The following is a 17,521-nucleotide window of genomic DNA, read 5'->3' as shown; positions in this document are numbered from 1 at the left end:
TTTTTATTATTGTTTGTTACTTAATTGTTTAGTAGTTTCGGGGCAAAGTTAAGAGCAAATTATTTTTTCTGCCATTGGTCAGTGGTGCTGACTGGTTGATTAAATCAAATCAAATCCAATTTTATTCTGAACAAAGTTATAAATTCGGCCGAGATATCGGACATACGTTTATTTATTTGATTATTAATTAGTTAACGATTTACTTAATTATTTGGTAGTTTAGGGGAAAATTAGGTTTTAATACGTATTTAGTGCAGAAAACATTAGGCTTTTATTCTGGAAAAACTATACCCGGAAGTATTGTCGCAGTTCCGGAAAGCAGGACAAACAGGTTCCGGTGGTTTTTAACCTGTTTTAGCCTTTTAGTGTAAAATGGGGGAGGCAGACGTGACACTGAATCAGACAGACGAGAAGCCCCCAGACCCAGGGTTGGCTCCCGGAGAGGACTCGGTTGTGTGGAGCCATGAGGTGGAGGTTTGTCTGTTTCACGCGATGATCGGACACAAACCCGTCGGTAAGAGCCAATTACGGGTAGCATGCTAGCTGCTAACAGCGCAGTTCTACCAGGTTACGCCAGTGGTTCTCTGAGTGTGGACCGGCTGTATGCCTCTGACGGGGTCCGTGTAAATCCTGGAGAGCTGTTAGTTAACGTTACACACCAGATCAGATGTCTCTCCTTCATACGGAGAAGACAAATGTAACGGTAGCTTTTAGTTTGCCGACACTTTAATAAACACACATTTACGAGGCATTTCTCCAGATGTGGTAATTTCCGCCTTGTGTGTTTTTGCTCCAATTTAAACTTAACTTTGTGTCTTATTATGTGAATCATTTTCGTTTAAATCGAGCTGATTGTGTCTCATTAGAGAACCAATCAAAGCTACTCGGGCTGTACATGTATAAACACTCACCACACTGACATGTTTAAATATTGGTTTTAATCTAATCTCATCTGGACTCATCAGATGACGTCTATATGATGCCTTGTTGGGTCACGTGGTGGACAACACCTGATGAAGTCTAATAATGACATGTTTGCCTAACAAACTAATCTTGTGCACACATCTTCCTCTTATTCTGATTCCTTTTTTTGCCCAAGTAGCTCAGTTTTCTCTGGGGTGTGCGTGAACCCTGTCACTGTCCCTGTGTCCAGGTGTGAACCGTCACTTCCATATGATCTGTATCAGAGATAAGTTCAGTCAGAACATCGGCCGGCAGGTGTCTGCCTCTGTCATCTGGGATCATCTGGGAACCATGTACGACATGCAGGCTCTGGTGAGGACATGCTCACACATTAATACGCTGTGCGTTTGCATGCTGAGCTGACCACTGAGCGAGTTGTGTTTGTGTGTGATGCAGCACGAGTCGGAGATCTTGCCGTTTCCTAACACAGAGAAAAGCTTCTCTCTGCCTGAGGACATCATCCAGGAGGTGAAAGAAGGTGGGACACGACTTTCTTTCTGTTAGTGCTGAAACAAAGTGTGTACACGACACCTGGTGCTTTAAAAAGCTTACAGCTGCTCTTCAGGACTGGGACCAGAGCTCCACAGCACCTCGCTGCCTTTAGTCTCATGTGACAGTAACAGTCCGTGAAGGTGTGTAATCGTATTAAATCTGTGACACTTTTGTCCAAAAATGCTTCATTAAAAGTAGATTTTAGCTTGAGAGAGATGTCCACATGATCCTGAAGCTCTGAGGCTTGTTTCGCTCTTGTGACGTCACTGTTTCATTGTCAGAGCTTGTGACTGATGATGTGTCTGCTGCCTCACTGAGTTAGTTTGAATGATGTGCAGCTGAACTCTGGATGTTAGTGGAATGATGAGACAGAGTCACTGAGAAACATGAACTAGACAATGACAGTGTTTCTACCTGGTTCAGATGAATAATGTTATAATGACATAACTTAATAAATATCTTTCTCCAATCACATCATGTTACCAATTCTAAGAAGCATTACACGAGTACCAACCGTGACGTTAAGATGTTGTACTCTTTGTTTTACTGTCATGCTGCACAGTAACATCTGCTTTTAATGAAGCACTCCCAGACAAACGTGTTGTGGATCTAACAACAACGCACACCCTGTTGGACTTTCATTACACACACAACCGAATGTGCTGACATCATCCAGGTGTTTCAGTGCTGGTCCTGAACGGCCGCTGTCAGTTGTCCAACCCGCCACATGCTGCTGTGTTTGCCTTGTTTGAAGCTCAGGGCTTCATCAGGCTCCATCCACGTGACAGGTGCATAAACATGTGTGCGTGTTTGTAGGGAAGCTGGTTTCAGAGGAGGAGACCAAAGAGGAGTTCAAGATGGAGAGGGAACCTCCAGCTACACAAGAAGAAGGTACCAGTCTCTCCAGCCCTTACATGGGACATGTAAGCTGGAAAAAACGTAGAAAAAAATCTACTGGACTTGGTTTTAGGTCAGAGACCTTTCACCTCTCATCCAAGAGGCTTCGTCAGTCCTCTGATGAAGATTTTTTTCTACGTTTTTTCAGCTTACTGTGACCTGGATGACGGAGAATCTGCACAGACATGGGACATGTAACATTGCTGCTTCATCAGTCTGTCAGACATTCAGACACAGGCCGCTCCTACATTAACGTTCCTCACAGCTTCATACACACATACCCACGACTGTGACAAGCAAACCTCAGGGAAAACATGGAAGAGTTTTGAGAGAAGTGTTTCAACACGAGATGATGTTGTATATTCAAACCAAGTTTGTGTTTTTCTCCAGGTTTTGTGTTTCCTTTCTCTTCAGGCAGTAACTCATCAGTGAAGATGTCAGAGCGAACAGGCAGCAATCGGGACAAGGAGAGAGAGCGAGACAAGGAGAAGGGGGGAAGTGAAGGAGGAGGGAAGGAGGCAGAGAAGAGGAAGAGGAGTCGAGCGGCCGAGAAGCTGCTGTCCTCTTCTAACCCTGCAAGTCCAGGCGGAGTCAAGAGGAGACGCACCTGAGAGAAAGACACAGCGTGAGGAGGAGAGAGGGAGGGAGGTTATTAGACAGAGAAATAAATGAGTGAAGAAGAAGAGAAGTTGTCACAGGAATCAAACCTGCAAGCTTTTCACCATGTGACCAGCCTCTGTCTGATCGCCATGCTGCAACAGGAAACAGGTAGAGAAGAAAACATGAACCTCTCTGTTCAGCTCACTCCTTGGCTTCTCTGATTGGCCGCTTTACACCTGTCAGTCGACAACTGCTGCTTCGTCCCAGTGCCATTTCCATCATGTGATCACAGTGAGAGGAAGTGACATGTCGGGAGGCAGCAGCCTGAGTCCAGAGAGGTTTGAGGGCACAACTGAAGCTGGAGCACTGCCTGAGATCTGAGCACAGTGCAAACACGATGGGTTTTACTTGTAGTTTTTATCAATTAGTTGCAGTAGTCTCGGGTGTCACGTTCACTGAGGACCGTGGGGGCACGTCCCTGCTCACGTGTTTGTCCCCCTCCACTCTGTCTGGGTCTCCTGCAGTCTTCACTCTGCACTCACAGCCATGCTGTACTCACTGATCTGAGCAAAAGGAGGGCTGCTAGTAGTGGCTAATGTTAGCTGTGTTAGTACATACCTGGTTGTTTGAATAAAAATGTCAAAGTGACAAAGTTTGTGGATGTGAAAATGAAACTACACATCCCAAGTTGCATTTCAGTAAGAGCCGTCCAATCAGTGCTCGTTTAGCTCTGCACTCCTGTAACACTGTCAGACTGGATGGTTTCAAAAAGGAAAATCTGTTTTCTATTCCAAATAACTTTCTGCCTAGTTAAAACCTGGAGCCTACATTACCCACAATGCAACTTGTGAGTCTGATCAGAGATTCAAGTGTGTTTTGAGCATTTAGTCAGCTGATGGGTAACATCTGTAATCGATGTTTTTTAATCTATTGATGTGAGGAGCTGATTGATAACAGGCTGTTCAGCTGTGTGTGCCAATAAAGATGAGCTCAGTAGATTTACTTAGGTCAGGGGTGCCCACACTTCTTCACCGTGCAAGCTACTTTTCAAATGACCAAGTCAAAATGATCGACCTACACACACACACACACACACAGGTATGAATGAGTGTCGTAGTTGTTATGAACAGTCTAAAGTGCCGCTCCACGTTTCCCTTCTTCGGAATAGTGATGGTAGATCAAGCAAACGCATTTCGAATAGAACGTTGCTTAAAAAAAAGGCCTCCCATTCCACATGGAATGTTTCGGTACGTTTTCGGTTTCTTACTTGATTCGGCCCCCCCACTCATTTTATACCCTTTAATTCGAAGGCTGACAAGGTAGTCAAGTAGCAAATGGATGATAGGCTCTATATGAATGACTGGCACTTTGTGCTTTTCCTGGTAGGGGTCGCCACAGCATGTTAACATTTGGCTCGTGTTTTACATCTAATTTATTTTTGAATGGCACGTGATCTACCAACACTACCTTTGTGATCTACGTATTGGGTACCCCTGACTTAGGTACTGTAAAGAAATGCAGTTTAGAGGTTCTCAAACTTGACCAATTGTGTTCTCTTCCACTTTGTGTTACATTATAATCTACATTATTGTACTTCTTGCTCCACTGCACTTGTTTGACAGGTACTTCTCAGTGTAAGGTCACATCATCTCCACTTTGACCAGGCACAACATTAAAATACTGCTGTTAAAGCCTCAGTCACACAACAGGTACATAGTGATGTAAATTAATTGGCAACATATCTGGTCATTTTAGTCATTTTAATGTCAGTGGTCCCAGTTTCTCAGATGTGGCAGTTCTGTCAGTGCGAAGTGAACCTTTGACAGTTTACAGTGAACAAAGTAACTAATAATGAATAATGTTATAATCAGCAGCCTAATGAAAACGATTGGTAGATGTAGCCATAAATAAGTGATGCAATAACACATGTCACCAGTCTGCATAGTGAATACTTCTGTTACTATAAACTATGAATACTTTGGTGCTTTGTGTAAAAGGATTTTTACTTCAGTTCCTGCTTTGAATACATCTTAGGTCACTAACAACAGAAGAGGTCACAGGAAGGTTTTGTACCAAACAGCGGTTCACTTCAGCCTGAGCCCGCAGGGCGGAGAGCAGCAGATGATCTGGTGAAGGAATAAAAACACACTGCAAAGGCTGCTTTGACTTTTTCATGTGTTGTGTTCGCTCATTTTTTATTCTGGATGTTTACACAGATGTGTTCAGTGACAAAGACTCTGGGATGAAGGGCATTAGAACATCATTTCTCGACTGACAGTGTTGAGCTTGGTTTTCGTTTCCGGGCCACGTTAGAGTTTCCTGTTTGGGTCGGGTCGTGCAGACCTTTAGACGCATCGACCCTGATCAGCCCGGTGGCGCTGCCACGAGGGGGCGCTGTCCGCCTGCAGATGGAAACGGTGCCGCTCACTCATTTAATTTGCCAAGTTCCTCATAAACAGCAGTTCATCCTTCAGACGAAGCAGCAGAGGCGTCATGTCCAAAGCTGGCTGCTGACACTGGTTCTGTTTCTTTACACTTTCATGTTTCATCAGTCAGTGTTTCCCTCAGTAGCTTGTTAAGCTGAACAGAAACTGGATCCCTCCAGCTTCCATCTGTTCTTTTAAGTCTGGAGGTGCTGCAGTTTAGCTAAAACTGACATGTGGTTTCACTGCATCACCCTCATCACCCTTCTGCTGCACTTCCGTGTGTGATCATTGCTAAAACCAGCCACACACACACACTCACTGTCGCTCATTGGCATAAGTGTATAAATTAAATTCTATGTTTATTACTGAGGTCATAGTTAAAGGTGGTGGTGTACTGGGCTACATGATATCCAGAGGTGTCCCTAATATTCTGACCCTCTCATGTGTGTAGCTGGGGAGGACAAGAATATAGAGACATCTCTAAATGTAATGTAGTCCAATACAACACCACCTTTAACTATGACCTCAGTGAGAAACATATAACTGTATTTATACATTTTTGACAAGTTCCACCAAAAACTGAAACACGTTGAGCTTCATAAACACAGATGTTAAGGTGGAAGTGTTGAAGTGCATACAACTGTACATGTGTACCTAATAAAGTGGCCAGTCAGTGTATATGTAGATGATCAATGTGACTACCTGCTGCAGCCACAGCAGCTTCTGCACTAAAGAAGATGCAACGTAATATTAAGACGCTGTAAAGATAAATACCACCTCTAACTAAAAGCAGGGGAAAGGAACAACACAGTCTTGTTATTAGTGAAGAAACGAGTTTTAAAAAATGTTATAATGAATAAAAACGTTGTATTTTTCCAGGAGAGTCTTTTAGAATTGAAATCCCTGTTTTGACCCAGTCTTAGACAAAATGGCAGCGTAAACTGTTCAACAAATAAACAGGAGCAGCATTTAGAAAAGACCAAGCAGAGGAGGAAAGTCATGAAAAAAATCATTTTTTGAGTTTTAATATAATCTGTGTGAGTCCTGACCAGAAGACAGGATTTACTGTTGCACATTCGAGTTGCTCTGCATGTCTGTCAGAGAAACAAAGGTCAGGTAAAGGTCAGTCAGTGAACAGACACATGGTTTTAAAGGTCAACTGCAGGAACCCAGCTCTTATCTGCTGGTCGGGTCTTTATGTCTGTTATACGTTCCATTATTCATCTAAGCTGTCTCCCTAAAGGGGCTGCTACAGCAATTAACATCCCTTTAAAACAGCTGCGATTAGTAAGTAACTACCATTTTTCTTCAGATACAGACTAGGGTCAAGTTCCAGGTCCAGTACAGGACTGCACAAAAAAATGGAATTATATCAACAATGATTCAAATAATTTACATTTGAACCGGATGAAACAATAAAATAGAACAAAGTATATAGAAATGGCACCAAATACTGTACTGGACTTCACCACATGTCAGAGACAAACCGTGTACTTTTTACTACACTACATGTACCTGATAACTTCAGGTCCAGAACCAGATGAACCAAACCAAACCCAGTAGAACCATCAGACTCTATTGATCCCAGTAGGAAATCCACCAGCTACCCAGCAGGATGGAAAGTACTTCCCAGTATAAGTATATAAGGTAGTTACCATCAGCTCCACCTTTACCAGCTGCAGCATTAAAGTGATGGACACAGTAATTAGTCACTATGATCCAGTATCAGAGACGTTACTGGGACACGGGCTGGGACACAAGAATCACTGCTGGTACTTCAAGTGGCCTAGGCTATATTTTGATGCTAACACCTTTGTACTCTTACTGCCGTACTGATGACCAGAGGATATTACACCAGGCATTGTCGCAGCTCTCTTCGCATGGTTTCATCAATTGTCCGAAGCAGCGGCGCAACAGCGCCCCCTCGTCCTAAACGGTGACAACCAGTCAGTGTGTGGTGAAGAAGGGGAACTGCAGGTTGACAGCAGAGGGAACAGACTCAGGTGAAACTGATCTCCATCGGTTTCGCACAGTGTCACGTTGCTTCCTGCTCCTTCATCCTGTGACTCCATGTCAGAGACAAACTGTGTACTTTTTACTACACTACATGTACCTGATACCTTCAGGTCCAGAACCAGATGAATCAAACCAAACCCAGTAGAACCATCAGACTCTATTGATCCCAGTAGGAAATCCACCAGCTACCCAGCAGGATGGAAAGTACTTCCCAGTATAAGTATATAAGGTAGTTACCATCAGCTCCACCTTTACCAGCTGCAGCATTAAAGTGATGGACACAGTAATTAGTCACTATGATCCAGTATCAGAGACGTTACTGGGACACGGGCCTGTTCACAGAATCACTGCTGGTACTTCAAGTGGCCTAGGCTATATTTTGATGCTAACACCTTTGTACTCTTACTGCCGTACTGATGACCAGAGGATATTACACCAGGCATTGTCGCAGCTCTCTTCGCATGGTTTCATCAATTGTCCGAAGCAGCGGCGCAACAGCGCCCCCTCGTCCTAAACGGTGACAACCAGTCAGTGTGTGGTGAAGAAGGGGAACTGCAGGTTGACAGCAGAGGGAACAGACTCAGGTGAAACTGATCTCCATCGGTTTCGCACAGTGTCACGTTGCTGCGACATGTTGGTGGATTTAATGTGGAAGAACCGAAGTTTGAGCCAGTGACGTAAAATAAACTGCACAGAGTTAAAGCGCTGTCCGCTGGCGGTAGGAGTCAGCTGCTTGCTAATGGGAGCCTACCAGTTTAAACAAGCAGTGATAGTGGGAAGGGAAACTAAATCAAACTGAACGAGCCTGTCAGCGGGAGTTCTGGGCGTTGACTAGCTCACTTTGAGGAAGGAAAGAAAAATGAGATTCAGCTTCAGCTTCAAATAAAGTGAGTCATATGTTCTGCCTGTTCTTCACTTGAGGACTTGTTGGCTGTAGCTGCTGATGTGTGTACCTGTAGCCTACCTGCTGACCTGCTGACCTGTTGACCTGTGATGGAGGCTGTGTTGTGGCCTGCTTGTTTGCTCAGGCTCATTATTTTCAGTTAAGCTGTTGTAAATGTCTGTGCACAAGGTTTCCACCTTGCTCACTTCTGCCCAGTCAGCTACGTTGTGTAAAACCAGGAGGCCAAACCCAGAGGAAGGAACCAAGGAACAGCATGATTAGGAAGGGAGGAAAAATAAAATTAGGAATAAGGAAAGGATAGAAAGGAGGAGCGTGGGAAGTAGAAAAGGAAAGAAGGAATAGAATGATAGGAACAAGGAAAGGAAATAAGAAAGAGAGAAGGATGTAGATGAGTAAAGAAAGGAGGATAGAAAGATAAAGAAGGAGACTGGGAAAGAAGGAAGAATGACTGAGGAACAAGGAAAGGGAATAGAAGAGGAGGGAGGAAAGAAGAAGAGTGACCTGACAAGGAACAAGCATAAGAGGAAGAAAGGCAGGAGTCCTGGTTTTCTGGGAGGGGAAGAAACAAGTGTGTGACTGAGAGGAAAACAGAACAAACGAGTGTGAGAACGAACGACAGAACTGCTGCTGAATATTCATGAACCGCTGTGAGTTCCCAGCACCGGGTGTGTTCACTGGCAGCATGTTTATTCATAACTCATCTCATGTTTATTCATACTGGATTAAGTAAACAAGTGGGCAGGCGTATTCACACACACACACACACACACACAGGTCCTGCTGGTCAGCTGTCAAACACACACATCTGTGAGTGCATGTGTGAGACGCTTGTTTGTGGGGACCTCTACAACTTGTTTAACTTAAATGTTCCCGTCTCAGGCCTCAGTGATCTGTGTGTTGCTTCCCGTCCGTTTGTGTCAGCGCCGTGTACCCGGCTCCGGTGTGAACACCACTCAGCTCCTAAACTACCACACATGCACAGATGTAACTGAAATGTGAGCCATGTGTGCACAACAATAACAACCAGGTGGTGTGTGTGATGGTCAAATGGCCCAGTTTCCTCCCAAACCACTGGGTTATGATATGTTCCTCCCAGTTTGTCCTGATCAGAAGCTTCTCCATAAACGTCCACCACATGTGAAACGTCCTGGTCTCTCCACTGACCCCGTCACTGTCGTCGCTCTCCTCCATGTTTATTGTTACCGGTCTGTGAGGGGCTGACGCCGAATGATGACGACAGGTCGTATGAGCAGAGGAGGAGACGTTAAAACGACCACATGAATTCTGATCAGACTGTTCTGATGGTGCCGGAGACAGGGGTTCCTAATAAACTGACAGCTGAGTTTATGCGTCTGTCTGATTCATGTAGTGACGGCAGTAAACTGCACAATGTTCCCTTCCAATGAGCTGATGTGTCTCTGATGTGTTGCAGTTCACAGTAGTCCCGTGTTTCTCCCTGCTGATGATGGGAATCACGAAGGCAGCAGTAACAGTTTAGTTGGACCTCGCTAACCCGCTCCTGGTGCAGCCCTGCTGGTGCTCCGTTCTAAACCTGAGTCCAGCGTCCTGGGAGCATTTTGGCTCCAGTTTGTTTCTGTGACCGGGTTGGACCTCACACCACACACTGACATCACAGTTGGCCTGAGTGTGTAAGCTGACATGACAGGTGATGTCATAAATGCTTCCTGTCGCTGGCATGATGGGATTCCTTCTTCAGGTGTTGTTCCTCTGACGCCTGAGAGCTGAGACAGATTTAGACATTTGTCTGTCCGTGTTTCCAAAAAAACTGTCCACACATACACACACACACACACACACACACACACACACACAGGCTCTCGCACAAAGCCCTCATTAGCCATGTATGGTGTGTCTGCCAGAAGTCATTTGTTTGTCTTTAAGCAGCTAAACTCCCTTTTATCCTGTTGATAATAGAAAGATTAGCATCTCAAAACCACAAAAGAGCTTTTTAATCAAACCTCAGGCTCACACACACACACACACACACACACACTGGGGATCCCGGGCCTCCTGTTGTGTAGTGCACGATGACTACAAAGAACATGTTGTGTGTGTGTGTTCGTGCACTGGCTGAGAGTTAACACAGTAATGAGTCAAACAGCTGATGGTGTGTCTGTGTGCGTTAGCTGAGATGCTAATGAGCAGAGCTGCTTCAGAAGATGAAGACTGTCTGTTCCAGTTTAACTCTGATCCTTTCACGAGTTCATTCCCAACTTTCTGACTTCAAACACGCAGTGTCTCTAAAATCGAGAGAAGCTGCAGGTTTCATCCACGCCGCTACAGACGCCACTGGGGCTCTGAACGCTAGCAGAATTCTATATTGAACTGGTTTAACTGAGGATGTATTCCATATGTTAGGCTTGGAGTTGCTCAGCACAGCTGCATGTGGTTCTGTATTGGTTCTGTTAACATCTACAGATCTCTTTAAGACAGCTGTGTGAACACCTCTGTGCATCCGAGTCCACTGTGGAAGCACCTGATGGGGCTGAATTACACTTTTGCTGCACGTCACATTTATTCGTGCTCATGCAAGAACCGCTTTTACCACCAGACCTGTTGTTGCACCTCTTGTATGAATGAGACTGTGGGACGTTGTTCACGAGGGATGTTGCAGTACCAAAAAATTGATGTTGCCTCAATAAAACGTCCATGATGTGATATTGATCACAGTATTAAAATATTTTTCTAAAAAATAAATCTGTTTTTGTTTAGTTTATATAAAACATATTGCAGCAGCTGGATCTTGTAAACAGAACGAGCCACTCACAGTGGAGCATCAGTATTTTAGTTCCCACTGCTCAGGTTTAAGTTTCTCTGGTTGTTGCTCTCTCCAACCGGTGGTCAGGTTCACCGTACTGGACCAGGCGAAGCAGGAACCCCCCCGACCACCAGTGGCAGCCACATGAAGGTCAGATTTGTGCTTTCCAAACACCGTGCTTTGCTTTTCAAGAGAAAAAGCTTTAAGGGTGGTTACTAAGTGGTTGGTAGGGTAAGGTATTAGGGGTTGGGGTTAGGGGGTATGTGGGTTCGGTTTGTTTGCCCATCTCTGTTAAAGTGGAGCGCAGAGCTGTGTCTCAACTGTTTCTGTGAGATGTATCCAGGACTGTCTCGGTCTTAAAACGGCTTATCATTTGGCAGTGTTTGCAGTTGTTCTGCATTTGTCAGTTTCCTTTCCACCGTGTCATTTCTTGAAACAGGAAAACTGAAATGCTGCCACACAACAGCCCTAAAAGTCAATGAAGGAGCATCTGCTACATCCATTTCAAGGTCTGTGACTTGAACACAGTTATACTAACGAAATAACCGCATGTAATGTCAGTGTAGATACTGTCACAGTCCCACGATGGTATCATTACATCCCTATTATCACCAGTGGTTGTGTGTACAGTTTTCTTTGAGGTATAAACAAACGTCACGATTGGTCCAGACCTGACATACGAGTCCTACACAGACCACAGCCGGCCAGTTTCTGTAGCAGTGTGACAGATTTTTTTTATAATGGGTTAATTGGCGTTTTATTTGTAGGCTGTGTTTGTTTGTAGTTGTTGGAACAGCTGTGTCGGGGGAGCAGACGGGGCATCTCTGTGGCTGTCACGTCCCCTCGCTGTCCTCCCATGTTAACTTTCTCTTCGGATACTTTTCTGGATTTATCTGCTGAATCTGGAAGCTCTGGTGTGAAATGTCCTTTTTCCTGTCAGTGACATTTTTGTCAATGAAACCTGACCACACACGAAGCAGAACAGATGGCGTTCATGGCAGTTTAGAGGAGCTGACTGCGAATGATCAAATCCCACGGACGCACACCCGTTCACAAGCAGGTGGCACACGTCAACGTGAACTCGGCGATTCACTGCAGGTCTGTGCAGTGAGGAGAGTTTGGTGAATTAGACTCGGATGAGCAAACGTCACAGAAGGACAGTATGAGGCCCTCTGTTCATAGTGACCCATTGTCTGGGGCTGCAAAGTATCCTGTTACGTTTAAACGGCACCAACGTGTCCCCTTCCTTCATCCCACTGTCTCTCTGCCCTCCTGCACACCTGGCTGATCTCTTTATCAGACATCAGTGGACTAGGCTCTTCTTTTTCTTTTCATTCATTCACAATCCATCCAGCCTTTTTCCTTTTTGCTGCTCATTCAGGGCTGGGTTGCAGCGGTGAGGTAGTCCACCCGTCTCTCCCCCAGCAGTATAAATAATCCCTCCAGGCCCTACGCTGGGGTCTCTTACCACTTGGACTGTGAAGGGAGACGCCGCTGGCCGGTTCCTGTCAAAGTGAAGCAGCGACTGGACTCCGAGCTCAGTCTGGATGTCTGAGCTCCTCACCCAACAGAGGAAACTCGTTTTGGCCACTTACATCCTCATTTCTTCAGTCTTTGCCCAGTGCTCATGACCATACCTGAACTCCTTCACTTAGTGCAGCGCCTCAGTCCCAGCCCAGAGGGAGTGGGCCACCATGTCCTCAGACATGGAGGTGCTGACTCTAATCTAGGCTGCAAACTGCCCCAGCGCATGCTTAAGACACTGCTTTGATTTTGAAGGAGGGTCATGTTCTGATGACACCAACAGACATGCGTCATCTGTGAAGAGCAGAGAGGTGATTCTGAGGCCCCCAGACCGAACGCTTTCTGCTGCACCTTAACATCTGGTCTGTGTAAACCAGAATCACAATCAGTGCTGGATTTCCAGACAAGGATACAGACACAGCTCTTGCTCCGACCAGCCCCTGGTGCCCCGCAGTCCCACGCCACCTCCCACAGCACACCCCAATCCACAAAACGTGGACCAGCACCTCAGGGCTGAAGAGCTGCTCCACTCATTCAGGACTGAGATGGAATTCAGAATGAGCTCTGCCAAAATTAAGACAATAAAATTTACCACAGAAGTCTGAGTTTCTAGTGTTACAGCAGTGAAGTGGTGAGAAACAAAGAGCAGCCAGCGATGCAGACAGAGGAATAGTGGGGGAGCGCTGCATCCTGTCTTTGTTATTAGAGAGCGTGTTCTGTCTGAGAGAGAGACCGAAGTCTTTTATATGAACAAAAACCTGAGGAAACAACATCACAGGCTCTGTGGGTAACACAAGTCACAGCTGACTGAGATTTCATGCTTGGAAATAGATGTGTGTGTCTCTGTGAGACTAATTGGGACAACACTAATAAAATCTGCACTCACACACTTGTCTCTTTGTCTCGTCTGCCGATAGACAAGACAGACTCTACAAGTCTTTTATAATCCTGAACTGCATCACTGGCTGAGGAAACACACATGCTGGTCTGTTTTTGTGTTTGTGTGAAGCTGGTGTCATGGTTTGTGTGGTTGCTTTTCAGACAGTTTGAAGCTTTGCATCTCCATTTAGAGCCAAAAGAGGAGGTGTGTGTGTGTGTGTGTGTGTGTGTGTGTGTGTGTGGACTCGGGACCTTTTAGACAGTCAACAACTCATCCATTATTCAGAGCCAGCCTCCCGCTCCATGCGACTCTGCCTCCCCCTCCTGCTCATCAGTTGTTTACCGCCTCTGTACTTGTCAAAAGTTTTCAGAAGAACATAAATCTGGCTGCTTTGTAACTTATTGATCATTTGAAAAGGTCACATGGGCGGCGTGACGCCTGCTTATGAAACACTTCTTGTCTCTGAGTTGTCTTTGCTCTCTCACTCTCCTGGCTCCTTGTGTTCAGCAGAGACTGACTCACTTCACAGTAAATTGGATTTCTCTGATTAGTTTGTGTTGTAAGTGAGTTTGCTGCTGACGAGAGGTGTTTCCCTGATTCACTTCACTGCACTTAAGCTCAGACCAACAGTCCGTCTAAAAGGATTAAAGACTGCTGTCCTACATTTCCCAGAATGCTGACAGAGGTGTGAGCTTCACCTGCACTGTCTGGTGACCTAGTCACGGTCTCCTCTGATAGGTTTCTCCCTGTGTGGTTGGTGGTTTCTAAAGAAAGGCCCAGCAGGAGCTTTTATTTTGAAGGGTGTATAAAAATTCAGTGTTTTGGTGGATTATTGTGTCCCGGCTTTGGTTTGGCGATTTGCAGGTTAAAAGATGTCCAGACTTCCAGGTAACAGGGCTGCATCTGGTTGGTTCTTACGATTACGTCATCTCATCAGTAATTATCACGTGCTTTACACTGAAATGCATCTAAATGTTAATAACCAATGGTTATGCAGCCTGTTTCAACCAACTTTATCTCAGCTCAACTGAAGTGTGTTTAAACACCACTTTAACCTTACTGGATATATAAGAGGAGACTGGGAATACTGGGTGACATCACCAGGGGTGGAGTTGGGTGGCAGTGTATCAAATCAACTCGTCGGCTCTGGATCTTTCACTGAATATCTTTTAAGTTTAGATTCAGTTTAGTTATCAGCTGTTGTTGGATGAGCTAGGGCGGTCAGCTGATCACGATCAGGACTGTATGGTCCACGGTGTCAGAGGCCGCTGTGAGATTGAACATGTTCAATGACAGAATTGTCTATGAAGTAAGACTGTAGCTGCTTAAAACAGCCTTTTCTAATATTTTAGACAAAATGGTAAATGAAGCAGGTTTGAAAGGAGCTGAGATGTGGGAGCACCACAGCTTGTTTAAGTGGAGTGAAAGACGTGCAGATGAAGATTAAAGACCAGAGAGGAGGCACTGTGTGTTGATTGTTTGACCTTCTCCAAAGTAACGGAGAGAAAACACAATCTGCAGCAGATTAATGTGGAGAGGCAGCCTGAAGCACAGTTTAAGTCGAGATGTACTGTAGCATCAAACACTGCTGGTGTCTGAAATAATAAGCGCTGCTTGTTGGGGACCAGAGCGAGAGCATGAAGCAGACCAACAAACGGCTCCACGCCTCACAGTGCTGCCCGTCTCCTGGCTGACATGAATGTTCATGGTCTCCAGCTGATGATTACTATGTTTTGGTGACTAATGCTTTTTGACGTTCACTTACGCTTCATACATGTGCAGGAGCCGATAGGTGGCTGCAGTATTTCTCAGTGTGACGTCTGAATAAAGCCTCATTAGTTCAATGGGTTGTAATTTGTGCTCAATGCAGAGGAAGCTGTTGGGTAATCAACTGCTCCCTTGTCCTTCATTAGAGCTGATTAGGAGGAGGTGATGGTTTCCTCATCATTATAATGTGGCTCTGCTGTTTTTAATAGAGCCACACAGCAAATTCATGGCCAGGTAGTGATCTGTCAGGGGGGAGCTGATCGTTTGCTCATTTTGACTCTACTGCTCCTGTGGAAGATCATTTTGCTTATTGGTTAGTCTGCCAATTCTTTTCTGAACTGATGAGAATAATGTCAGCATGTGGTGGGAAATGTAGCCGAAGATGTTCAGTTTATGATGCAGAACAGTACAGAAGCACATTACACACGGGGTCAGTGGAGAGACCAGGATGTTTCACATGTGGTGGACGTTTATGGAGAAGCTTCTGATCAGGACAAACTGGGAGGAACATGTCGTAACCCAGTGGTTTGGGAGGAAACTGGGTCATTTGACTGTCACACACACCACCTGGTTGTTATTGTTGTGCGCATGTGGCTCACATTTCAGTTAAATCTGTGCATGTGTGGTAGTTTATGAGCTGAGTGATGTTCACACCGGAGCCGGGTACACAGCGCTGACACACACACACACACACACACACACACACACACGGGAAGCAGCAACATGACACGGTCAGAGCTGAGCATTGGGGCCTGAGATGTGGACGTAGGCTTTGTTCACCACCCATCTTGCTCTCTTCTCCCTCCCCCTCTTGGTTTTCTTTTCCCAAAGGTGCAGTTTTTATGCATCCTGGGCAGAGATGTGAAAAACATACAGATAATAAAAAAGCAACATTTAGCATTTGGTCCAATTAGCCTCATTAGCAGCTGCTGAAAAGAGCTGATAATCCTCTTATAACCTGACTGGCAGCCAGGGGCTCTGCTGGTCGGCAGGAGACTGAGCCTCGCTCCCTCGCTCGCCATTGAGTCATCAGCGGGTCTCTGTGTTGTCATGGTGACCCTGTCTGTCAGCCCACCAATCACCGCATTGTTTCCCCCGCGGTGACTGACAGGATGTGAGGGTAGCTGGTGGCAACAGGCTGGCAGAGCCAGGATTGATGTGTGTTTGGTGGAGGTGGGGATGTGTCTGGCTGTTTGAACCCTTCTGACTTGTGACCAGGACAAGAAAGTGCTAGTGTGTTCTCTGCAGGCAGTTCACACACCATTCAGCCGGTTCTCATGGCTGTGAGCTCCAGTTCATCCTGGAAAATACACCAATTATCAAGTTCATGCCGTTCACCACAAGCTGCTGACTGACTGCTGCTCTACCTGCATGTTATTAAAGCAGCATTACACTCAAAAGTGTCTGAGTCCTGAGTGTTTGACACCTAGTGCTGGAACAAGTGGTTCATTGATGGACTGGTAGAAAAGTGAGTTCCTGCTTCCCCAGGTTCCTCTGTTTTCCATCACTGAGCATCGTTTGCGTTTTTTTAATGTTTGGGCAAAATGAGCTATTCGAGCTTCTGCTGTGCACAACGTGGACGGAATGTCAAAGTGTTTTTGTAGAAGTGGACACAATTACTGAAACAACAATCTAAAAAACAGCCTTAAATGGATTTGTGCAACAATGGAAACAAAATCAAAGATGCCATAGAGAACGTGAACTTGTCGTTATGTTGAATCTTGGGTGAATTCGCCACCCTGGGGGGGTCACACTCATTATCCATCACTGAGATATACGCTACAGATGCTTCAACCATGTCCAAACGTCCACTTTAGAGTCAGTCTGAGTGCAGACAGAATCCGTCTCCACCATCCAGAGTCCTCTGTTAAACCTCTGGGCTTCAGACTTCTTCCACATGAACCTGAAGGTTTAGTTGAAAACCTAAGCTGCACTTTGCTGTGTGAGCTCAGGCCCAGTTTGGTGTTGTATCACCTTGATGTCTTTCCAGTTCACACTGTTAACCAGGCACAGCTGCACTCTGCTTTCACGCAGACATCCTGGATCTGATGATGCCCACAGAGCTGCTCGTTCTAAGCAGATCCACTGCCACCAGGACTCCGAGGTGGAATTTAAGGCCCATGAACATGAAAACACTGTCCTGCTGCTGCTGCGCTCATCAGACCTCTCCAGAAGCCCAGATCAGGGGAAGACACTGTCCTCAGGGTGGCGATTACCCACACTATTATATTATTTTTTAGTATAATTTGGGTGTGTGTAGTAGTGAATCATTT

General features: G+C 45.5%; 1 protein-coding gene across 5 annotated transcripts; it reads left to right on the top strand.

Annotated features, from left to right (window-relative positions):
- Nucleotides 1–289: 289 nt before the first annotated feature.
- mrgbp (MRG/MORF4L binding protein) lies at nucleotides 290–5,110 on the top strand. 5 transcript variants are annotated; one of them, XR_002276141.1, is made up of 6 exons: nucleotides 290–514; nucleotides 1,154–1,275; nucleotides 1,360–1,441; nucleotides 2,272–2,346; nucleotides 2,743–3,120; nucleotides 4,987–5,110. XR_002276141.1 is itself a non-coding variant. In XM_020615032.1 (5 exons), the coding sequence occupies exons 1-5, from the start codon at nucleotides 373–375 to the stop codon at nucleotides 2,961–2,963; spliced, it is 618 nt and encodes a 205-aa protein (XP_020470688.1). In that variant the 5' UTR covers nucleotides 290–372; the 3' UTR covers nucleotides 2,964–5,110. The 5 variants fall into 5 exon arrangements, 2 of the variants coding, with proteins under 2 accessions (XP_020470688.1, XP_020470687.1); XR_002276140.1 differs by having other exon boundaries at nucleotides 4,575–5,110; XR_002276139.1 differs by having other exon boundaries at nucleotides 2,743–4,661.
- Nucleotides 5,111–17,521: the final 12,411 nt, after the last annotated feature.

Source organism: Monopterus albus, unplaced genomic scaffold, assembly GCF_001952655.1.
Source record: "Monopterus albus unplaced genomic scaffold, M_albus_1.0 scaffold155.1, whole genome shotgun sequence".
In the NCBI taxonomy this organism is placed as follows: Eukaryota; Metazoa; Chordata; class Actinopteri; order Synbranchiformes; family Synbranchidae; genus Monopterus; species Monopterus albus.
Note: the sequence above shows the minus strand (reverse complement) of the source record. Positions and strands in the feature narration are given on the sequence as shown.

What these genes read in the sequence shown, in the direction of transcription:
- mrgbp (XM_020615031.1), top strand. Translation starts at nt 373, where the DNA reads ATGGGGGAGGCAGACGTGACACTGAATCAGACAGACGAGAAGCCCCCA. An exon ending in GATCGGACACAAACCCGTCG is followed by an intron (nt 515 to 1,153) that starts GTAAGAGCCAAT and finishes CCCTGTGTCCAG; the next exon opens with GTGTGAACCGTCACTTCCAT. An exon ending in TGTACGACATGCAGGCTCTG is followed by an intron (nt 1,276 to 1,359) that starts GTGAGGACATGC and finishes TGTGTGATGCAG; the next exon opens with CACGAGTCGGAGATCTTGCC.